Source organism: Microcebus murinus, chromosome 6 (genome assembly GCF_040939455.1).
Source record: "Microcebus murinus isolate Inina chromosome 6, M.murinus_Inina_mat1.0, whole genome shotgun sequence".
Lineage (NCBI taxonomy): Eukaryota > Metazoa > Chordata > Mammalia > Primates > Cheirogaleidae > Microcebus > Microcebus murinus.
In genome coordinates this window covers 69,606,759-69,629,405 of record NC_134109.1, presented here as the reverse complement: position 1 = coordinate 69,629,405, position 22,647 = coordinate 69,606,759, and the positions used below count along the sequence as shown (strand labels likewise).

General features: G+C 55.8%; 4 protein-coding genes across 10 annotated transcripts in view; 2 read left to right on the top strand and 2 right to left on the bottom strand.

The window, feature by feature from the left end:
• The window catches only part of LOC142871489 (small ribosomal subunit protein uS14-like), a 399,345-nt gene that overhangs the window by 314,407 nt on the left and 62,291 nt on the right, over positions 1-22,647 (top strand). The window lies entirely within an intron of this gene.
• Positions 426-1,328, top strand: PSMB11 (proteasome subunit beta 11). The gene has a single exon (XM_076003626.1). The coding sequence runs from the start codon at positions 426-428 to the stop codon at positions 1,326-1,328; it is 903 nt and encodes a 300-aa protein (XP_075859741.1).
• On the bottom strand, positions 4,834-13,841 carry CDH24 (cadherin 24). Of its 2 annotated transcripts, XM_076004172.1 has the most exons (13): positions 13,496-13,841; positions 13,022-13,316; positions 12,724-12,843; positions 12,482-12,649; positions 12,112-12,299; positions 11,441-11,694; positions 10,541-10,677; positions 10,127-10,237; positions 8,023-8,144; positions 7,830-7,941; positions 6,737-6,985; positions 5,205-6,195; positions 4,834-5,121 (listed from the first exon to the last, which is right to left on the bottom strand). In XM_076004172.1, the coding sequence occupies exons 1-12, from the start codon at positions 13,694-13,696 to the stop codon at positions 5,696-5,698; spliced, it is 2,457 nt and encodes an 818-aa protein (XP_075860287.1). In that variant the 5' UTR covers positions 13,697-13,841; the 3' UTR covers positions 4,834-5,121; positions 5,205-5,695. The 2 variants fall into 2 exon arrangements, with proteins under 2 accessions (XP_075860287.1, XP_012608235.1); XM_012752781.2 differs by lacking the exon at positions 10,127-10,237 and having other exon boundaries at positions 13,496-13,840.
• The window catches only part of ACIN1 (apoptotic chromatin condensation inducer 1), a 36,327-nt gene continuing 30,240 nt past the window's right edge, over positions 16,561-22,647 (bottom strand). For 4 of the 6 annotated variants that reach the window (XM_012752599.2, XM_012752602.2, XM_012752609.3 and 1 more), the window contains 9 exons: positions 21,407-21,540; positions 21,157-21,309; positions 20,487-20,625; positions 19,648-19,793; positions 19,168-19,275; positions 18,919-19,026; positions 18,345-18,669; positions 18,140-18,240; positions 16,561-17,483 (listed from right to left, as the gene is read on the bottom strand). In XM_012752599.2, the coding sequence (XP_012608053.2) occupies positions 17,157-17,483; positions 18,140-18,240; positions 18,345-18,669; positions 18,919-19,026; positions 19,168-19,275; positions 19,648-19,793; positions 20,487-20,625; positions 21,157-21,309; positions 21,407-21,540 (1,541 nt within the window). In that variant the 3' untranslated portion in view covers positions 16,561-17,156. The remainder of the gene's footprint in view (positions 17,484-18,139; positions 18,241-18,344; positions 18,670-18,918; positions 19,027-19,167; positions 19,276-19,647; positions 19,794-20,486; positions 20,626-21,156; positions 21,310-21,406; positions 21,541-22,647) is intronic. The other 2 variants (XM_012752601.2, XM_012752600.3) reach the window with 2 other exon arrangements.

Here is a 22,647-nt window from a genome sequence, read left to right as displayed (position 1 = left end):
TGGGCAACACAAGGGAACCCAGCCCTGCTCCTGCCACTGTGCCTGCTTTCCTTTGAGCTTCCCAGCCCCCACCCCACTCCAGAGAGCTGGAGGATGACAGACAGGAGACTCTCTGGGTGACTGTCAGATGCATCATGGGTGACAGAAAGTGAAGGTCTGACTGATGGGGCAGCGTCTTCCCAGGTGCTGGGGACTCCCCTGGCCTCATCCTGTCCCTGCTCAGGCGTCCTCTGAGGAGGAGGGGGCTGCTCCCTCAGCCAATCCCAGGGCCTGGTTTGGGGTTGGGAGAAATGAAGCGTCAGCTTACATGCCGTCCTCACTGGTTCTGGCTGCAGCCCAGCTTCTCCATAGCGTCCCTCTCCCTCACCTGACCCCAGCCCACAAATCCCTGCCTTGCTTCTTCCAACCTTCACTCAGCCCCTGCGATGGCTCTGCAAGATGTGTGCAAGTGGCAGGCGCCTGACACCCAGAGACCATCACCTCACCTGCCCCAGTCTGGTGGCTGGGCCGTGCCCCGGGGCTGTGACCCTCAAGCCTTCCTGCAGACCCATGGCCCCCAGCTGGCCCACGGCACCACCACCCTGGCCTTCCGCTTCCGTCACGGAGTCATAGCCGCGGCCGACACACGCTCCTCCTGTGGCAGCTACGTGGCATGTCCAGCCTCACTCAAGGTCATCCCTGTGCACCGGCACCTCCTGGGTACTACCTCTGGCACCTCGGCCGACTGTGCCACATGGTATCGGGTGCTACAGCGGGAGCTCCGGCTTCGGGTACTGAGGGAGGGTCAGCTGCCCAGCGTGGCCAGCGCTGCCAAGCTCTTATCAGCCATGATGTCCCGCTACCGGGGGCTGGATCTGTGTGTGGCCACTGCCCTGTGCGGCTGGGACTGCTCTGGTCCTGCCCTCTTCTATGTCTACAGCGATGGCACCCGCCTGAAGGGGGACATCTTCTCAGTGGGCTCTGGATCTCCCTATGCCTACGGCGTGCTAGACCGTGGCTACCGCTATGACATGACCACCCAGGAAGCCTACGCCCTGGCTCGACGCGCTGTGGCCCACGCCACCCACCGGGATGCCTATTCAGGGGGCTCTGTAGACCTTTTCCACGTGCGGGAGAGTGGATGGGAGTATGTGTCGCGCAACGATGCCTGTGTGCTGTACACGCAGCTGCAGAAGCTCGGGGAGCCAGAACCAGAAGAGGAGGCCAGCCAGGCCCATCTTGAGCCTGCCACTACCCACAGAGCTGGAGAAGATGGAGAACTCTCTGCGGGAGCCGGGGAGGTGACACCAGGAGACTCCAGGATGTCAGCAGGGACTGAGATGCTGTGAGAAGCGGCAGGACTTGAGGGGATCCAGGCCCAGGGAGTGGGTGGGAGAGGGACAGCAGGGGTAGGCCCACTGGGAGCAGCCTCACAGCATCTGTCTCCAGCCTTGACAAGTTGCCGGCTTCATTTGTTCCAAGTCTCCATGCTTTCTGCCTCCCAGGCTATTGATGGCTCTTTGTTGACGCCCGATGGGTTGGGCCAGCCTCCTTCTGGGTGCCACGTCCGTCTTCCAGCAAACACTTGCAGTGTGCCTGCTGCATGCCAGATGCCGCGCTAGGTGCTAGACCCTCTTTTCTTGCCATCTTCTTTTCTGCTTTTTTCCATCCCATCCCCAGTCTCTCTTAGTTTTGGCCGTTTATCACAGTGTCTTTTTCCCCTGGTGGCTTTCTCACATTGGTTAGGTGGGGCGGTGGGGAGGGGAGCAGCCCCTCTCAGGAGGAGGAGGGGATGGTGGCCCCGCCCGGTACAGTGATGGACGCCTCTTGGTGTGGTGTGCTTGGCTCATCTGCCCTCCTTTGCCTTAACCGTAATGACGAGAATGATTATTCCTTTACTGACAGCAGTTCTCATGACAGCCCTTTGAGGTAAAAATGATCTTTCCTCACTTTATAGAAGGGGAATCAGGTTCAAAGGGTTATGTGACTTGCCCGGGTCACACAGCAAGTGGCAGAAAGGAGGCTTAGACCCAGGCCTTCCCCGCCAGGGCCTGCGCTGACTCAGCACAGCTCCTCCCACGCCCCTGCCCTGCCTCTCCTCCTTCCCTGCAGGCTTCCGGGGAGAGGTGTGGAGGGGGAGAGTAGCTGGGCCAAGCCCCTGCGTGGTCGCCAGGGGTGAGTGAACTCTGAGGGCCTGCAGGGGTGAGCTCAGGGCAGCCCCCCACGTCTGGCTTTATCGTCCAGGCACAGAGACAGCCCCCACAGCCCACCTGGCTCTTCTGCTGTCTGGGCCTGGGTTCCACTGCCAGCTGTGCCCTCCTCCTTTCTCCCCTTGCTTTCTTCCCAGCTTCTTCTTTCTCAGGCTGCCTCTGGAGAAGAAAGAGGAGAGGCAAGTGGCTGTGCCAGAGGGAACAGTCTCCTGTCCCTCTTGTCCCCACGCCAGCTCCCCTGGAAGCACTGACTTGGAGATCGAGGCTGAGAGCTCCAGGAGGGCCACTGCCCCCTCTCCCCGGCCACGTGGGAGAGAAGACACTAGGAGATAGGGCCTGAAGGAAGGTTGCTGAAGCTTCTGTTCTCTCATCCCACATCCCAGTCCCAAGAATAACAGCCACTTGTCCTCCCTCCTGGAACCCTTTCTCCTAGCTCCAGCCTGGGCCCTGAGCCCTAACCCTGCACCCCAGGCTAAGAATTCTTCTAGCAGGAGCTGGCCAGAAAGGAGGAGGCCTCCAGACTCTGGCCCTGAGGGGATGACTGGGAAGGAGTAAGGAAAGGTCCTGGAGGCAGCCCCAGAAATGACAGCAGTGGGGACACAGTGGTGGGTGGAATTTTGGTGAGAAAGGGGATCATAGAAATGTGCCCAATACAAGAGGACTGGCCTCCAACCTGGAGTCAAGGAATCTGGCCAGTGGTCTCCACAGCAACCCTCTTCACCCCTTGCTCACTCCCCTGCCTCAGGGGAGGAGATTTTGGACTCTGGGACCCATAACCAGAGACCAGCTATGTGCCCCTGGAGGAGCAAACGGTTCCAGTGTTTGGTGCAGGCATGAGAGGGTGCGTATTTGTGCCCACAGTCGTAGGTGGGTCTTGTGTCCAGGTGTAGAGTGATATAGGATGGGTGTGTGCATGTGCGTGTGGCAGGTGATGCAGTTCTTGTGTGTGGAGACAGGAAACAGACTTACAGAAAAGAGCAACACCTGAATAAGGACAGCAGCCTCTTATGGGAAGAATGCCAGGCCTTGTCACTTCTTTTAGAGCTGTGATCCAGAGTAAAGAGGAGGTGGGGGCAGGACTCGCCCCACCAGTTCTCCACTTCCTCATGCTCCCAATCCTATCCTGAGGCTCTCAGGGAGGGAGGAGTGGCCCAGGGCCTGGGACTGCCACCTGAGCCCAGGCAGGGGCAGTGGGAACTGCCGGCATCTCCCTGCCCCCAGATGCTCTGCGCCCCTCCCCCTCCCAAACTGGAGAGGAGGATTGAACCCAGACTGAGAGGGCAGAACCAAGAGGGAGCCTCATCTTGCATCTCCTTCCATCTCCTCTTCCCCTTTTCCCCCTCCCTTCTTTCCACAGTCCTGCCTATCTCCCTCCCTTGACAGCTTCTGCCTTCCAGGAATGAGGTGTTTGAGACCAGAGGTGAGCCCCTGGATCTTGTTGACAAGTCTGTTGCCCTGTGCCCTGTTATTATCCTCTATGTTTTTGATGAGATGGGGGAGGACCCCAGAAGGGTATTAGGGAGGGCTGGGCAGGCCAAGGTCAGCATCCCATTCCAATGCACTCCTCCCTGCCTAAGCATGGCCCGGATCATTTCCTCCATCTCTCCAGTATTCGTGAAGGTTTGATGCAGAATCAGGGTGAGACCAAAGGGGCAGAGGTCTTACCCTTCCTGCCCTGAGTCTGAAGACCTTGTCCATTCTGATGCCTTACTTGGGATGCTGCCTTCTCCCAGTCTCCTGAGGCCTTGCCCAGGCTCTTGGGCTGTTAGGAGTCCAGGGTGCCAGTCTTCAGAAGAGTAAGGCATGTGCTTGTTCCCCCACCACCTGGTTGCCCTAGTCAAGCAGGTGTGGAAGGTGTGACAGAAGGCATATGTACATTGAAGCAGCTTCCCCCGTTGCCAGCACCTCACACTTCCTAAGCCACCCGCTGTCTGTGTGCCTCTAGGAGCCGGGCCTGGAGCTAAGAGGCCTGGGCTCTTATGCTGGTTCCTGGGCGGATCCTTTCTGTGCACCAGGGAGTGGACATTGGGAGAAGCTGGCAGTTCCTGCTCAGCTCCCACCACAGCTGACTTCGATTCTGCCCCTCAACAGGTGCCTCCCTGATCCCTCTCCATCCTCCTTTGTGCTCCACAAAGACTAAGACTGTGGATGGGGTGGGGAGAACTAAAGCGGGGGACTGCAGGCCCAGATTCAACGTGGCCATCCCACCCTGGCCCACCCTTTCCCCAGTGGGCACTACAGGCCCCAGGAAAGGCTGGCTTGCCTCCCTCTGCTGCCTACCACCCCATTATTCTCCCAGTCTGGAACCCCCTCTTCTTAGTCTGTCAACTCCCCCTCTCCTCTCAGTAGCTTTCATCCTCTATTTCTCCTGCCCATCCTCCCCTCTGGCCAATCCCCTCATCTTACTCTCCTTGAGAGACCAACAGGGAACCCAGACAGTTGCTGGTGGGAGTGGGGCACAGAGCTGTCACCTCCTGACTCCCCAAATCCTCTAGAGGGACTTGAGGTGGCTTTACCCCAAGGCGAAAGGAGAATGAGCAGGGAGGGGAAAGGGCTCTCCTCCCACCCTTCACAACGAAGCTCTGTACAGAAACCTGAGTGCAGAAACAGAAGCAGGGCTCCAGCTTTACAAAATAAAGTGTTTGTTTATTATGAAATTAGAGATGGAGGCCCCTCCCCTTCCTCCCTCTTTCCCCTTCCCCAGCTGCCTCCCCCTTTCCTTCCCTGTTCCCCCTGGGGCCTGGGAAGCACACAAGACAATGCCCAGAGCTGGGATGCCCAGGGCGGCTGACAGCTGGGCAGAGCTCCAGGGAGGCGGCCATGTGGGAGGCTGGAGCTCTCGCCCTGGGAGGCGGCTGGCTCCCTCTCCCTGCTGGAGGCCAGTGGAGCCAGGATGAGGCCATGAGTGATGGATGGAACCATGCGGGCAGGTCTGTAAGGACAGGAGAGCGGGTCAGAGGCAGTGAGTGGGGAGGGGCTTTGGCCACCCCTGGCCCACAGTCTGGAGGCACTGACCTGGGGCAGAGAGCATCCCCTGCGGGAGGGTGGGCAGCAGTGCTGGAAGTTTCTCTTGATTTTTGGGATGGACAACAGAAAAAAATCAAAAAGCCAGTCACAGGGACCCAGCGAAGGCAGGGAGATGTGGGCAGTAGACAGAAACAGAGCATGTGTGTGGGCAAGGGAGACAGAGCGTGTGTGTGTGTGAGAGAGAGAATTTCCAACTGCAGAGACAAACAGCCACAGAGAACGGAGAGGAATCACAGTGAGAGGACGCAGGCTCAGGGTCAGAGCCACAAAACCCAGACCAGGACAGTGTCACAGACAGAGACAAGGATCCCTGGAGAGAGACAAACAGACTCAGGAGGACAAGGAGGGAAGAGCCAGGGTGCCCTGGGGAAGGAAGGGCACAGGGACAGGGAGGAGGCCTGGGCCCCTGGGCTGCTGCCGCCTGCCTGGACCGCGCGGGGCTCACTCAGAGGGCCTGTGCCGCTGCCCCTCCGCGGCGCTCAGGGGCCCGGGGGCTCCTTGGCCCCGTACAGCTCGGCCAGGGTGCGGAAGAGCGGACCCCAGTCGTCCAGCGGCTCTGGGGGGCCGGGGGCGCCGCCGGCTTCGCTGCCGGAGCCCAAGGAGCTGAGGGAGCCGCAGGAGGAGCCCCGGCCCTCGTAGCCGTACACCTGCACCGAGTCGTACGGGGGCACGCTGGGGTCCTCGTCCGCCTCGCGCAGCCGCAGTGCCAGGAGCTGGGCCACGTCGGCAGGGCCCGGTGGCCTGGGCTGGCGCGGCGCCCGGGCCCGGGGCAGCACATCGCGGCGCGTGGCGGGGCCGGGCGCCGGCGGGGCCGCCCCATCGGGGTTCTGCAGGGCCGTGATGTCAAAGGCCTCGGTGTCCTCCTCGCCTCCGCCCTCGTCGTCGTAGGTGATGATGTTCTCGCGGACATCCTCCTCCTCCAGTACCATCAGTGCTTCTTGCTTCTGCCGCCGCAGGGCCACGAAGAGCACCACCAGGGCTGCGCGACAGATGGGGGAACGCAGGCCGCTGGGCAGGCAGGGCCAGGGCCTCTGTATCCGTGACGAACCGCAGACCCAACAGACGATAGAGGAGGCAGTGTGGCCCAGGACGCTGCAAGCCCTAGTTTTGACATCTGGCAAACCTTGCTTTGAATCCTGACTCACCCCTTACTCGCTGTGTGACCATGTGAAGTTGCTTAACTTCTCTGAACCCTTGGTTTACTTGTGTGAAAAACATACTTACCTATTAGGGTTGTTGACAGGATAAAATGAAAGAGCACAAGTGACGTGCCCAGCACCATCCTTGGCACAGAGTAGGGGCTCAATAAATAATTTTTAGGGCTTGTTACTGTCATTACAGATTGGCTCAGGGATATGAGGCCCGAGCTTTTCTCTTGGATGCGTCAGGTGGTGGGAAAGTCCAGGCATGAGGGTCCTTCAAGCTCTAGGGTGGGTTTCCCTATGCCCAGGGCCCTGGCTCTTCTTCACACCCCTCCAGGCCCAGATCCCACACCCATGTCCCACCATGGCCTGACTCACCAAGCAGGGCACCCACACAGGTGACGATGGCAAGCAGGGCACCAGTGCTGAGCCCAGTGGCTGAGAGCTGAGCCTCGGGCCGGCAGGATGCCACAGAACCATCAGGCCGGCAGCGGCACACGCTGACAGTCACCGTGGCAGTGCTGCTCAGTGCGGGATGCCCCCAGTCCCACAGTTCTATGGGAACCAGATAGGGTGCCTGGCGGGGCGGAGCGGGGCGGGAGGGCAGCAGCAGGCTGGCCGAGCCGTCTGTGGGAGAGGGAAGATGTTGGAGCACCTTTTGGGACACCTTCCTGGTAGGGTCAGTCCAGCCCACAGAGCCAACTTCCCATGGGGAAGGTTTGCAAAGAGCAACCAAGTGAGTGTAAATCCACACCTACCTTCTGTTGGGTGGAAGGCCCAGACAGGTGGGGCAGGGGTCAGGCAGGCTGGGCTGGGGGTGGTGGAGGAGGAGAGCGGGAGGGACGCAGGCAAGGGCATGGTTGTGGTGAGATAGTATAGGTCGGTGGACTTTGGCTACCTGCCTGAGCCTTGAGCCAAAGCTTAAGTCTGCTTATGATACTGGACAGAAGCTTTGGAAATGATTAACACCCAGCTTCAATAAGAAGTAGTTCTGCTTTCTTTAACAGGACATGGCAACCATCAGAGGAGGGTTCTGCCAGCCCCAGTCAAAGGCAGCACAAACTGGTTACTGCCAAGATGAAGCCCAAAGTTGACCACTCATAGACCTTTTGCCTTATTTTAATGCTAAAAATCACACCCAAAGATGGAGATTTAACATGCTAATGAGACATGCAATGTATGAAGAAGCATGATTACCAGATGGGCAGCTGCCAATACAACTCCGCCTCTACATATTATGATTTCAATGTTGGCATCAAACTTTCTCCTGTACCCTTTAAAAGTTCCCCAGCCCTTTGTTGGGAGAGCCAGTCTGGTTGCTCCTTAACCAGCACTGTCTCCCTTTTGCTTGACCAAAAGCTCCGCCCCCATAAAGCCTTGCCTATCTAAATTCCTTTTTCAGTCTCATGCCAATTTCTATCGACTTGTGGACCAAGAACGGTGAGGTGGGTAACAGTAAGAGGCCACCCACCTCGGTTATCTCGGATAGTAAAGTTGGCATCAGGGCCCAGGGGACCTTGAAAGGAGACACGACTACTGTTGCCATCTTCGTCTCTGTCCAGGGCCCGGATGACCTGAATCAGCTGGGAGGAAGAATTGAGGCCTCATATGGAGTGGGCCGCTGGAGGCCTTGAGGTCCAAACCCCTCTGCCACAGCTGCTCACCTGGCCAGGGGCTGCAGAATCACACACAAAGGTGTCATAGGGCTCAGCCAGCTGGGGGGCATTGTCATTTTCATCCAGGGTCTGGATGGCCACTTGCACGCGGGAGGCCTGTGCAGAGCTGTCTGAAGCCAGAACACCAACACATACACACCACACACGCACACACCACATAGTTTACACACCACATACATGGTACAGGGCATGGATGCCACATGCAGCACATAGCATGCACACACAGCACGTGAAATATGCATGTAATGTACAAGTAGCAAGCAATGTTGTGAAATAAACAGAACAATACCAAGTGCATATGACATTCATGTAGTATCCAAAATATACATCATACACAGCAGACATACAACAGGAATGCGGCGCCGGTGATATGCACGTACAATTACCCACGTGCAGGGCACATGCAGCATAAGTGCAAGTAGATAGATGGTGCGTACAGGTTGCATGCAGTCAACAGCCATGAATATACAAACACATTCATACCATATATCCAATGTACACTCAGTGTTTTAAAACAAACGTAACATACATGAAGTGGGTTTGATATGCACAGTGAATGAATGCAGTGTCACCCCCCACACCCAGGGCCCAAAGAATGCATTTTCATGCATAGAGGCCATGCACAGCACCAGTGGGATGGACACACACACACACACACACACACACATACATACACATACACACACATCCCATCAGAGGTCTGGGAGGCTATAGTGTAGCAGTGAGTGTCACTTAAGAGTTGACCTTGGTGAGGGAGGAGCTACATGACCTACAAGGTGCAGAGCCCCAGCCAGCCTGGGCACTGCAGCCAGATATAGGCCTCGTCTTCACCACCCCTTCATCAGGTGACTTCCGCCATTCCCCCACCTTGCTTCTCACTGCCAATGCCATCCAAGAGAGAATGCAGAGTGTGTACCCCTGTCACCTCTCCTAGACTGAGTCTCCCAATTCCTTCGGTGTTTCCCCTAGGCAGGGGGAAAGCTTGCTGGCCCTGATGGAAGGGGCGGGGGAGGCTGAATGGACTGCGTGGCTAAGGTCTGGGGTGCCCCAGAGACAGGATGGGGATGGGGTCCACTCCTCCACTGTAGTAAGGCCCAGGGCTGCTGGATGATGCTGGGGAAGGCGATGGAGCGGGATTTGGCAGGAAGGTGAGAAAACAGTGAGGGAAATACATAGGGAAACACAGAACTACATATATAAAAGTAGCTGCAAACACAATGTGTACAAACACACACACACACACAGACACACACAGAGGGCCCTCCACACGGACATCCACACAACTATAGATACATATGCACTGCCAGGTGGCACCCAGCTCCGTACACAGAAACAGAAACCTAGACACATGTGATTAAATACACATGAAAGGCAGTGTGGTGGTAGAGGCAACAGCTCAGACTGGGTCTGATGGCTCCGCCACGTAATCTGTGTGACCTTGGGAAGTTCCTTAACTTCTCTTTGCTTCAGTTTCCTCGTTTCAAACTAGAGAAATAATCACACCTCCCTCCTAAAGTTGTGGTGATGATTAAATGAATTAGTCCATTTGAGGTACTTAAAACCATGCCTGATATACAATAAGTAATAAATTATCATCTGTCCACAAACACCTGCCTACTCAAAACACATACAGCTACTTGTATGTACTCCTGTATACATCCAATCACACATGCGCACAAATATGAATATGATTCTACACACTCAACTGTAAACACATATATGTCCAGTTATAGACACTCACAAATATATACGTGTGTATATATTTTTCCCACATACAGAACTGCACACATACCTGAGCACATACCTGCACGTACACATACATACAGCTCTTCACTGACATGTATAGACGTCCACACGTTCAATGACAACTTTCATATACAGTACGACAACTGCAGGGGGCAGGAGCCCCTGGGGTGCAGCAGGGGTGATGTGGGGCTGTTTGCAGAAGGGAGGGGGGTCTCCCTGTCTCCACAGGCCGGAGCTGCCCAAGGCAGCTGAATCACACTGCCGGGGGCTCAAGGGACAGGAGAGGAACCCACACAAGGAGCTGGCGTTCCTCCTCTACCTTGGGGTGGGGGGGTCCCTTCCCTACCTTGGGGTCCCGGCAGGGCTCCCAAGAGGGCTCTCTGGGAGGGGCTGCTGGTGCGCTCCCACTTAGCTCCCAGAGGAGGTGCCCAGCTCTTTCCCAGCCCCCGGCTCCAGCCTGTACAGAGAGCGGGCAGGGCAGGGTCTGCCAGCGCACAGCTTGGGAGCTATTTAAGATCTGGGGCGGGGCTAGTCAGGGAAGGGGGTGAACTGAGGATTAGGCTAATGTTCAGGCAGACTCATTGTGCCCAGCCCCGCCCAGCCTAGGGGACCAGGAAGCCTGCCTGGTGGTGAGCATCCAGCCCAGGTGAACATCCAGGGGACTCAGGGTATGCCCTGGTGACGGGTGATGGCAGTGAGTGCCCTTCCCCACCCCCATGTCAGGAGGCTGCCACCACCTCACGGGCCCAGGTCTCCTCACCGAGCTCTGTGGCCAGCACAGTGAGGTTGTGCCAGACACGAGCCTCGCGGTCCAGGAGCGTGGCTGTGCGGATGGTGCCGTCTTCGGGCTCGATAGAGAAGCAGCGCTCTGGGTCCGAGTGGGGGAGGATGGAGTATCTGGGGAAGATGGAGCTGAGCTGGGGGCTGACCTGGGGGTGCGGCAGAGCTTGCTGGTCCCCCAGGGCAGAGCCTGCCCTATGCAACCAGATAAATAGTTCACCTTGGAGTCCCCTTAAAGGGCAGATGTCCCTGGAAGGTCACCACCATTAAATACCTGTCCTAAGACTCAGGGCCACTGGGTTTCATGTGGGCCAGAGGAGGAGATACAGAAAGAGGTGGAAGCCGGATAAACACTACTGTCTTTCAGATTTCTGGGCCCTGTCTGGGGACCCAGGGACCCGTGTTTCAGCCCTGCTCTGCCTTGGACTGGCTGTGTGATCTCCAGCAGATTATTTAACAGAGCTGTGAGGGGGGTGCTGGCCAGGGAGTGGGAAAGAGTGGCTGTCCTGCCACTTACTGTGTGACCACCCATGGCCGGCCTCTCAAACAACTGCTGATGATGACACATACATCACAGAGCTGCTGTGAGAATTCAATGCCATCAAGTGGATAAAATGTGAAGCACTTAGGGCGTGATCAATAGAGATCCACTCATAAATGAGATTACATCTGCCTGCTCTGCCACTGGGAGGTGCCACTATTACCTACCCAGAGGGCTGGGTAGAGAGTTGGGGAGTGGTCAGAGGGGAGGGAGACCTTGCTGGGAGGTAGGTGTGATCTGCAGTAGGTGAGGGGCACATTTGCATATCCTTGGGTGGGAATAACCTGCCACCTGGCTCCTTCCCAGAGGCCCCGCCCTCCCCAGCCACAGCCTGCTCACCTGATCGGGCTGGCGGGGGAGTCCAGGTCAGCAGCGGAGATCTGGCCCACCAGGGTCCCAGGAGCCTTGTTCTCGGGCACGGCCAGGAGGTAGGCAGCCTGGGTAAAGGCAGGGGGCTCTGGGGCATCCTGCACAGCCACACGCACAGAGGCCACATCCTTGAAGGGCCCTCGCCGAAGATAGGCTGGGTCGATGAGCGTGTTGGTGGCCTCCACGCGGAAGGAGTAGGAGCGTCGGGTCTCAAAGTCCAGCGGCTGCGGTGAGGGGAGACAGAGTGAGTGAGGCGTGTGGAAACCAGGGCAGGCTCCAGGCCCTTGGAAGGTGAAGAGTCCCTTTCCCAAATGTATCCAGTGCTCAGTCCTCGTGTGAGGAGAGGTGGCACCAGGGGTTTGTGGGGGGAGGGTGTGGTGGCCTTGGGGGTCAGGCCGATTACTTAGTAACTCTAGGTCTACCCTCAGCTCCATGATGAACTCGTTATATGTCCTGAGCCAGTCACTTCCCCTTTCTAGGCCCCAGGGCCTCATCTGAAAGGTGAGGACATGACCATGACCATGAGGAGGCTCCAACAGAAGGGTCCTGGGTCTGTTCTAGAACAGTTAGAAATGTGCCCAGTGGGTGGGGCAGGAGGCAGATATAAATGAGTCTGCAGTGTCAGCAGGAAGGAGGCTAACCTTGCGGACAGTGAGGAGCCCGTCTCGTCCCTGGGAGTCTGTGCTGATGCTGAAGGCCTCAGACCCCTCCCCGTCCAGGATGCTGTATGCCATGAGGGCGTTGTCCCCCAGGTCTGGGTCTTGGGCCCGAAGCCGGCCCACCAGCGTGCCAGGCCCAGCTGTCTCCACCACAGAGAACTGATACAGGCCTTGGGGCCGATGGAGGGGAGACACATTCAGAGAGGTCCCCAGCCCTTCTCCCTACCCCCTGCACATCCTTCTCCCAGGGTCTAGCTGGGGTTGGGGTGGGGAGGGAAAGGAAGGCTTCTCCAGAGGCTGTGGGGGGTGGGGTGGCCAAAGGATAGCTCATTTGACAGCACTGGCCCCTTACTCTGAGGGAACTTGGGGGGGTTGTCGTTGACATCACTGAGGGTGACGGTCACCGTAGTGCTGCCCGACAGCCCCCCCATGTGGCCGCCCATGTCCTTGGCCTGGATCACCACCAAGAACTCCTCCTGTGTTTCCCGGTCCATGTTGGGGATGGCTGTCCGCACCACTCCTAGGGACAGACGCTGGGTCAGGGGGTGTCTGTTCCCATGGCTACCCCGCTGGGCTCCAGAGCTCCATCCTCACCAGTCTGGGGGTCCACAGAGAAGAAAGGCAGTCCATCCAGAATGGTGTACACCAGCTTGGCACTGTTCCCATAGCTTGGGTCATCGGCATCATGAGCAGTCACCTGGATTACTGATGTCCCTGTGGGGACCCCGGCATCCCACTCAGCAGCAGCAGGGCCAGATGGGGAAGGACAGAAGATGAGGGGGACCCAGATGTGAGGGAGGCTGAATTGAAGGAGGTGGGTTCTGGGGCATACAGCAATAAGGGAAGGAGTGCCAAGAGACGGGACCTGGGACATTCAGAGCTGGGTGCTCACCAACATTAGACATCTCGGGCACTGTGGCGTGGTAGGGCCCGAGGGGAAAAATGGGTGGATTGTCATTGATGTCTTGCACTTTGATGATGAACTCTGATGGTGGCTCCAGGGGCCGGTTGGAGGCTCGGTCCACAGCTTGGGCCAGCAGCACATATTGTGCCTTCTCTTCTCGATCCAGGCTCTTGGTGACATGGATATTGCCTGTGGCTTCGTCAATCACAAATACGGTACCTGCCCCCTCCCCGGTCAACAGGTACTTGGTGCGGCCCTCTCCCCGGTCAACATCCGAGTGCAGCTGTAGGGGTCAGGGAAAGATGGAAGAGGCTCCAAATGCAGGGACAGAGGATCAAAGTCTAGGTTTGGGTACAGTTTTGGGAGTCTCAAGGGACCAAGGTCATCGCAGAAGTGATGAAGTTGCAGGGCAGGGCCTAAGGGCCTCGAGTCAGAGTAGACATGGGAGGGATTGATCCTTACCTTGCCAATGAGGACAGGTTCTGGACCGGCATATTCCTCAATGACAAAGAACTGGTTCCATACCCAGCTCCTTCGGGTCCTCAGCAGTGCAGGGCCTGGGTGCCCCCGGGACCCGGCCCAAGCCCGGGCTGGGGCTGCCAGATGCCCCATGCAGCCCCAGCCACCCAGCCAGGCCAGCAGAAGCCTCACCAGGCCCCACATGTTTGGACTCCAGCCAGGGCTCTGTTCACTGGCCCTGTGTGCTGAGGTTGGGCTGGGCCAGGTGACCCATTGAGCTGGCTGGGGTGGAGGGGCAGATGCGCTGGGACTACCCCATGGATCCACACCTGCAGGACAGGTAGCTGTTCAGGGCCAAGGAAACTGTTGATTTTCCTCCCCCCAAAAATTAGATGCTGCAGACGAGACCTCTAAGGAACTAGACACCCCACTGCCCAGAACTCAGACTGAGACAGAGCAGAAAGACTGATCCTTCCCTCCACCCAGGCTCTGCCAGTATTCACCTCCATCCCTCCAAGCTGACAAATCTCTGCTCAGTCAACTCGGAGAAGCTGGGAAGGAAAACAGGAAAGGGGATGCTGGGAGGGCTTAGGATCCCAAATCTAGCCCCTGTCCTCCCAGGTTGGGCATGTAACCAGGGGACTGGAGGAGTTGGAGCTACCAGAGAAGGGACTTAAAATTAAGGGGTTGAGATTCGTGGAGGTGTGGCCTTGAGGTGTCTAGGGTCAAGCTGAGAGATGACAAGAAGTGCAGTTTAAGCCAGGGTTGAGAGCCTGTGAAAGTCCCTACCCACCACGGGGAATCCCACCTTGCCAGACCCTGCCTCCAGCCCACACTGCCAGCTGCAGTCCTTGAAGGAGGACTGGGCTCATGAGACAGAGTTGGGGGCCAGAGCTAGAGGAAGAGGGGGCAGGGTTGGGGGCAGAGTGAGGTGACTGGGGAATGGGAGAGCAGAGCAGACCCAAAGGCCAAAGATAGTGTGATGAAGGGCTAGACCAAGACTCAGTGACTGTCAGGCAGAGACAGAGATGACAGGATGAGAGACAGAGACAGAACAGCTGCAAGAGGCTGAATGGAAGAGATCAGGGAGGCAGCCTAGTGTCTGAGAGGCAGAGAGGAGTCATAGTATCAGGCTTGGGAACGGGTCACCTGGGGCAGAGGGCCCTTCAGCATGTGTTATGGGCAGGCAGGGGCAGCCCTCAGCTGCGGGGGTGTCAGACCAGGCCTCGGGAACTTCATTCTTGGAGAGGGAGAGGCCAGGAGGGGGGGGGAGTAGGGAGGGGCTGCGGGAAGGCAGCTGGGGAGAGGACCCTTCTCACTGCTCCTCTTCCTCTCCTCCTGGGGGGGAACCCTCAGGTAGCTGTGCTTCCGCCCCGTCCACCTCCCCCAGAGCAGACATACACCTGACAGTCCGTTTGCTCCCGAGGGAAGAAGGAAGCCGGAGAGAAGCTGGGGACCAGAGAGGGAGGCGGGACGAGCAGGAGAGAAAGAAGGGGCTAGAGGAGTGGGAAACAGGATAGCGGGAAGGTAAGAGGACAGGGAGGGAACAGGGAAGGAAAGGAGAGCGGGAAACGGAAAAGAGAAAGACAGGAGAAGGGGTCAGGTGGAGGAAGAAAAAGGCAAAGAGGGAGAGGAGATGGAAAAGACCGGACAAGAAGGAAAGAGAAGGCTTGGGGAGACAGAGGAAGGGGCAGGAAAGGCAAACAGGCAGAGAGAAGGAGGGTGAAGAGAAATCGAGAGAGGAAAAAGAGGGAGAGAGGTGCGAGGGCAGGAGAAGAGGCAGAGCGCGGGAGAAGGGAGCCGGCAGTGGGCTCCCGGCCCCGGAGCGCACCGCTCTGAAGACACCCGCAGGCTGCGGGCCCCCCGCTGCCCCTCCGCGGATCCCCGACCCCGGGCTCCGGGGCAGGCGCCCTTACCTGGCACTGCCGAGGGGCCCAGGCCGGCGGGGAGCGCCCCCGCCCGCCCCCGTCGCGGGGTCCCGGGGGCGCAGCCCCGAGCCGATCCGAGCGGGCGCCGCGGCTCCGCTGCAGGTCTGAGCGGCCCCGGCGAGAACAAGGGAGCGAGACGGAGGGGGCGGGGGAAGGAGGCTCCGCCTGCGGAGGAGCGAGGCGGCCCCGCGCCGCGCGGGAGAGGAGAGCCCAGCCTCCGACCCTCCCCGGCCAGCCGGGCCCGCGCGGCGGGGGCGGGGGCGGCGCCGCGCGCCCTCCCCCTCGGCGCTCCCGGGCTGCCCGGCGCATACAGATGCGGCGCCCCTCCCGGGCCGTGCCCGCAGCGCCGGCAGGGCACTCGGGCAGGAGGACGTCCAGGCCACGGCGCCAGGCCATTTCCGAAGCGCCGGCAGGAGGGTGTACCCGGGAGCACTAGGCGGCCAGCACGCCCCCCGCAGCGGACGAAGGGCGAGCGCGCGGTGAGGCTGGGAATTAGGAGCCCATTACGGAGAGACCCGCTCCCTGCTCCCGGACCGGCTTTTGGGACTGGTGTGGAACCCACGCTGCAAAGCGGCGGCTTTTTGGGAGTCCGTGTAGAGCATGGTAGCAGGTGTGCTGGGGGGGTGCTTAAAGAAGGCAGAAGGGCCCCAGGAGTCCGCAGCCTGGGCCCAGGGAACGGGTCAGGGACAGAGGCACGACATCGGCGGGAGGGCAGAGATGGGGAGTGGAGCTTTTTCGGGGAAGCTCGTTTACTGGGGCTGACAGAGCGAGGGACTGCCGCCCCCTGGTGGCAGTTGTTGAAAGCACCTCCAAGGTGGCGAGCAGGTGCCCAAATGCCTAACCTAATTGTGCACACGACTGGGGGACCAGGAAAGGGATCTTCCTAGCCTTGCTGTGATTGTGCCAGGGAATTAGGCCGCTCCATTTCCCAGGGAGTCTTCCTTTTCACCTTCAAGTGAAGAAGGTCCACAGCTTTCGGCTTGAGCCAAGGCAGGGATGGAAGACAGTGCAAGTCCCTGCTCCAGGAAGCAGTAGTCAGCCTAAATGACTGTGTGGAATGCAAGGACACCTGCTCCCTGCTACGAGCATCCTCTTCAACCTTCTCACCCAGGCCCTGCCCAACGAAAGCCACTCACACAGTTTAAAACTAAGTCAGATTTTTATTTTTTTCCATAGACCACATCATTTAATAATAAAAAAAAATAAAAATAAAAATTGAACAAAAGGAAAAGGTGGATATAAAGTGGAACCGGGGGACTCAGTGGGCAAGAGGCAAGGGCTGCAGGACAGAAGAGACTGGGAACTGCAGGGGCCCCGGGACTCAGGAGGAGATGCTGATTCAGCTCATAGGTGACCTAGTCCTGGCCCCGGCTGTTCCCAAGAGGAGGCTGTGAGCACCCAAGGGGAGGTGGTGAGCAGGATGGAGGAAAAATGAAAGAGATTTGGGGCACCTGGCTTGCTCCCCTCTGGCCAACCACTTCCTTCCCTAACCTAGCTCTTGCCTCTCACAGACTTAATAGGAAATGAGAGGGAGGAGAGGGCTAAGTCCCAAGAGACAGGTTAAGGGATGTGTGTGGGGGGGAAGGATGGCAGCCACTGTTCCATTTGGTATGTGGGGACAGGTGGTGTGAAAGACTTGGTTCCAGAGTGGTGGAAACTATACCTATCCCTCTGTGGCCTGTAACCCCCCTGGGGCAGCGTGGCTGGTACCTGCAGCTCTCCTAGTGTTGTCCCAGCTAGCGGCGCCCACCCCGGTCCCGCACAGGTGTGCTCCGACTCCGGCTTCTGCTGTGGCGCTTGGTGTCTCTGCGATCCCTCTCCCTGCCTCGTTCCCGGTCCCTTTCTCTATCACGTTCTCGGTCCACCCTGTCACGCTCCCTTTCCCTCTCTCTCTCCCTGTCCCTCTCTCGGCTGTGCTCCCGCCGTTTCTCTCGCTCCAGTTGTCTGTTCCGTTCCCGCTCAGCTTCCTTCTCCCGCTCCTTCTGCTCTTCTTCTTCTTGCTCCTTTCGCCGCTTCTCCCGCTCCTTGGCCCGTTCAGCCCGCTCTGCCTCCTTCTGAACAATCTGTAGCCAGACAAGAAAGACAGAGGGCAGGCATCAGTCCTGTGCACATTAGTGCACCCGTGCCTGGACCCTATACTCTTAGCTTCACTGTTAAGCAGGAAAGGGGGTGGGGGCTCAGCAACTGCTGCTGTCTTTCTCAGAGCACCTCTCTCCAAGTTTTCAGCTTTTATACACACGACAGGTACTGGCACCATCCACGCCTGGTCTCTGCTATTTTCCTAGCTACCATCACCCTAGATATGAACAAATTTCTTTTCTCTTTAGTTGACTAACATAAGCCTAAAATTCCCAACAGTCCTATTACTAAGAAACTAAACTTAAAACACAGAGAAATGGGTAAGCTTATAAAACAAGTTCTCAGCTATTATAAAATCAAGTTCCAAGAAGCTTGGTTGGCACAGCCAGCTTTCCAGACACCCACACACCTCACTCAGTTCCTGTCTGTGAGTCCATCTTCACCTGCTTGGGCTTGGTTTCTCTATGGCATACTCATTAACTGTTTAAAACTGCCTCTTTCTGTGATTATTAGTTTCTTCCCCTCTTATGCTAAGCTAATAAATACCTGGCCTACTAACTCTTACAGCCCCATGAATCCCCCAGGCAGTGACCTGAAGCCTTGACACGATTTTGCACAGGGCACAAAGGAAAGCACTCACCTGACTGTCAGTCAGTGGGAGCCAATAGATGCAGGGAGCTGCCTTGGTCTTTCGGAAAAGGTCGTCCAGCAGCTTGGCGGGTGGTTCCTCCTGGGCTTTCTCTGAGGTAGAAGTGAATCAGATTTAATGCACATGACTCTCTGACCCATCCCATTTAGATCCTTTCCCACCTACTAGTGGGCATGAGTGCCCCATAGCTAAATACCTTTCTTTTCACTCTTCTTTTCTTTAGACTTCGCTCGTTCCTTGCGGCGGCGATCACGGGACCGTGATCGAGAACGGGGACCTTCTCGAACTTTGTCCCGATCCCATTCACGCTCTGATCGAGTTCGTTCCCGCCGCTCCATTTCCCGTTCCCGCTCTGCCCACTGTTCCCGCACCGCCCGCTCCTGCTCCCGCTGCTCTGCCCGGGGATGCTGTGGTGGCTGGACCGGGGGTGGGGGCGGGGGGTGCAGGGGCCGTGGTATCCCTTGCTCCTCTGTCTTAGTTTCAGAGGGACGGTCCACCAAGAGGCCCCGATGATAATCCAGCTGTGGGCAGAGAGGAGGGACAGGACAGTCAGGATGGAGATGACATCACTTCTATTGAAGGAGCCCAGGTATTAGGGATACAGACACTTTGAAGCCCCATAATTCAACTAAAGGAACCAAAGCAGGGGTGTGGGGAAGAAGGAAGAACAGAATCACAGTGACTGCAAGTTTGGCCAGGATCTCAGCTGGAATCTAGCAGATAATGGCCTCCCCTGCCGCTCCCCTCCTTCCTTTCCATAGGTTTCTTACCTCATCTTGCTCAGCATAGTCAGCACAAAGAAATTTGGGATTGGACTGGGGCCATTTGACCCCATGCAGAGCTGTGCGGGTGGCAACGGCTTCCTCTACTGTTGAGTACTGGTGGAGAAAAGGGAGAAGACAGAGGGTCAAAGTGTGTCTGCAATCTTTCCCAGTTGCTACAATGCCCTTAAACCTGCTCACATTGGTCACAAAAGTAAATATATGCTACAACCTACAGAATCAGCTTCTTCCCCTCACCGTTACAAAGCAATGAGATTTGATCTTGTCAATCCAGAAGGCCTCTTCCACCAAGGTTCCTGTACGCCCCAACAACTCCTTCAGTTGGCCTAAAGTGAAGGGACGAACCTGCCAATGAAAATGGACTTTCAGGGTCTTGAAGCAGACAACACCCATATATACAGTCTTAAGTTTTCCCAGGCTACTGTCACAGGAGTAGTTTCAGTGTTTGGTAAGAGCAGCAATGTTAGGAACCCTGTAGTAAGAATGTGAAAAGAGTGGTAGAACTAACGGAGACATATGCCAGGCTCTCTGCAAGTCCTCAAAAAAACCCTGCAGGGTGACAGTTCCCCACTCCCCATTTTTCAGATGAGAAAAGATTAAGTAACTCACTCAAGGTCAGTGAGTAAGTTCTGGCAGATCTAGGAGTTGAACCTAGGAAGCGTAAGTCCAAACTCTTAATGACTAAAGAAGTCTGACATGTGAGAACCAATGACTTACCAAATTGGAGATATGGACAATGTTGCTGATCTTGCCCCGGGGTGGGGAGGGCACCTGGGCAGTTCGGACTGGGTCATCAATTGTAATAGAAACTCCAGACTTCTGCTGGCTAATGGAACGTCTAGTTAAGGTATCTCCTAAAGTCACTATCAAAGAGAGTACAAGAACAGCCTTCAGTAGGAGAAATGCTGGCTCTTTCATCTCCAATATAACTCCCACGATTCCCTTTCTTTGATTCCCTACCAAGCGGCCACTCTTCCATCTATTTTGTTTCTTTTTTTTGAGACAGAGTCTCACTTTGTTGCCCAGGCTAGAGTGAGTGCAGTGGCGTCAGCCAAGCTCACAGCAACCTCAAACTCCTGTGCTCAAGCAATCCTGCTGCCTCAGCCTCCTGAGTAGCTGGGACTACAGGCATGCGCCACCATACCTGGCTAATTTTTTGTATATATATTTTTAGTTGGTCAATTAACTTCTATTTTTAGTAGAGACGGGGTCTCGCTCAGGCTGGTTTTGAACTCCTGACGTCGAGCAATCCGCCCGCCTCGGCCTCCCAAAGTGCTAGGATTATAGGCGTGAGCCACCACGCCCGGCCGACTCTTCCATCTAAATGAGCTGAGCACCTACAATGTGCATAATTCCATAGTGATATAACAAAGTCTAGGCTAACCTCTAAGATTAAACCTGGCCCCTCAAGTAGCTTAATATCTAGGAGATGACAGAATGGAAAAATACTACAACAAAACGGAGAAAACATTAAATGCCTTAAAAGGTCCAAATGAAGTGCTCTGGGAATTCAGGTTGCTGCGATACATTTCTCTCACAATGTGACAGACGCCTACCTTTCTTTACTTCATGCTCCACAGGTGGGGGCAAGGCCACCTCTACTGACACCTGGGGAGGTACAGGAGGTTCTGCTTCAGGTTCCTCTTCTTCCTCTTCTTCCCTCTGTCCATTCTCCTGACCCTCTGCAGGCACTACCTATAAAGATATCAGAAAACAGAAGGAGTTAAATACCAAACTAGCATATTCTTTTCAGCCTCTGGTTCCCCAGTTAGAGCAAGCATCAGAGCCAACCTAGCATGTTCCCTCTACCAGTGGGCAGATTTCATTATTCAGTTCACCTCCACCAGATCTGGGATTGCTAGTGCCTTAACTTTGCCTTGAGAAAAACTAAAGCACTGGCTGGCAAACTTTTTCTGTACAAGTCAAGATAGTAAATATCTTAGGCTTTGTGAGCCATACGGTCTCTTTTGCAACTATTCAGCTCTGGTGTTGTGGCACGTTAAGTAGCCACAGACAAGAGTAAATGAATTGGTGTGGCAATGTTTCAATAAAACTTTACAACAATAGGCAGCCAGCTGGATTTGGTAGTCTGACCCCTCAAAGTAACAATTAACCCATCCCTCTGCACAGATGCAGAGTTCCCTCCTAGGACTTCACCTTAGCTCCTCAGTTGCTTACTCTGTGTCCACCGCCCCTTCCCCTGGTGCTAGGATGCAGGAGCCTTACCTGAGTGACTGTCCGACATATTTTTAGCCCCTTGTCATGGGTCCCGTCGTCGCCATTACGCTCTGTCTCATCCTCAGAGATGCGGGAGTCATCAGCATGAAGATCCACAACAGCCTCCTGCCCCGCCAGGGGTTTGATGTCGGGGATGAGGCTCTGGGACACAGATACCCCCCACCCCGTTACACTGGGCCCATGTCTACTCCCACCTTAAGGTGTCTTATCCTCCCTTCCCTGGCTCCTCCCACCTCACCTTGAGTGACTCAGTGGTGATACTGATGGAAGGTTTCTTCTGTGTGGTGGCTGTGCTGGCTCCCCAACGTCGTTTCCGACTAGGCTGGCCCCCCTCTGTGTCACTGTTTCCAGCTGGCACCCCCTTGGTAGCTGCTGTCCCCAAGAAATAGGACCCAACAATTAGATGGTCTCAGGAGCTCTGCTAGTTTACACCATAACACCCACAGGTTACCTTTGGCTGGAGTTTGGTAAAAGGTTAAGGAAATCATATTTGGGGACTGGGGAAACCATGGCTTCAGAGTGAACAATAAAAGGGCAGCAGTCCCTTCCTGACACATGGAAACTACTAACCTCTAAAAACAAGAAGAGAGGGTAGCTTGTTTGGTTGGCAGTTTAAACTTTTAGTTGTAGGTAGTAATATCTGAAGTAGTGGGGAAGAAAAACTGAGGATGACACGGGAATGCAGAATAAACAAGACCACTAGGGCATACTAAAATCTAAGTAGACTTAATTGAAGATCATGATGTGATCTGGTCATCCTTTATTTATTTATTTATTTACTTATTTTTGAGACAGTCTCACTTTGTTGCCCAGGCTAGAGTGAGTGCCGTGGCATCAGCCTAGCTCACAGCAACCTCAAACTCTTGGGCTCAAGCAATCCTCCTGCCTCAGCCTCCCGAGTAGCTGGGACTACAGGCATGCGTCACCATGCCTGGCTAATTTTTTCTATATATATATATATTAGTTGGCCAATTAATTTCTTTCTATTTATAGTAGAGATGGGGTCTCGCTCTTGCTCAGGCTGGTTTCTAACTCCTGACCTCAAGCAATCCACCCACCTCGGCCTCCCAGAGTGCTAGCATTACAGGCATGAGCCACCATGCCCTGCCTCTGGTTATCCTTTAAGTTAATTTTCCCACTACAGATTGATATTTAAGTTATAAACATCTATTATACCTTGCAATCTAGAATTCCTCATTGGGAAAATGTTAAAAATATTGTTTCATGTGTGGGGAATTTCATTTCCTCAGATGCTCTTAGAATAAAGCATCAGCTAGTAAGCATTCCATAGGAGTCCCTCCAACTCACTCCTGGTTCTTAGTGCCAGATACCTGAAAGAATAACTGCCTCTAAGACTAAATGGGAAATGGTCTGACACACCGCATGGTATATCTCCTTAAAATGTGACTAGAGAAATATGACAGGGATTGTCTAAAGTTCTGAATTTCAAAATGGAACCCTAAATATAAGAGGCACATT

Excerpts from the sequence above, each read along its gene's own strand:
- PSMB11 (XM_076003626.1), top strand. The coding sequence starts at position 426 with ATGGCTCTGCAAGATGTGTGCAAGTGGCAGGCGCCTGACACCCAGAGA.
- CDH24 (XM_076004172.1), bottom strand. The coding sequence starts at position 13,696 with ATGTGGGGCCTGGTGAGGCTTCTGCTGGCCTGGCTGGGTGGCTGGGGC. Across the intron at positions 12,844-13,021 it reads GCCCGAGATGTCTAATGTTG|GGACATCAGTAATCCAGGTG; the intron begins GTGAGCACCCAG and ends GGGTCCCCACAG. Across the intron at positions 10,238-10,540 it reads TGTGCTGGCCACAGAGCTCG|GCTGGAGCCGGGGGCTGGGA; the intron begins GTGAGGAGACCT and ends CTCTCTGTACAG.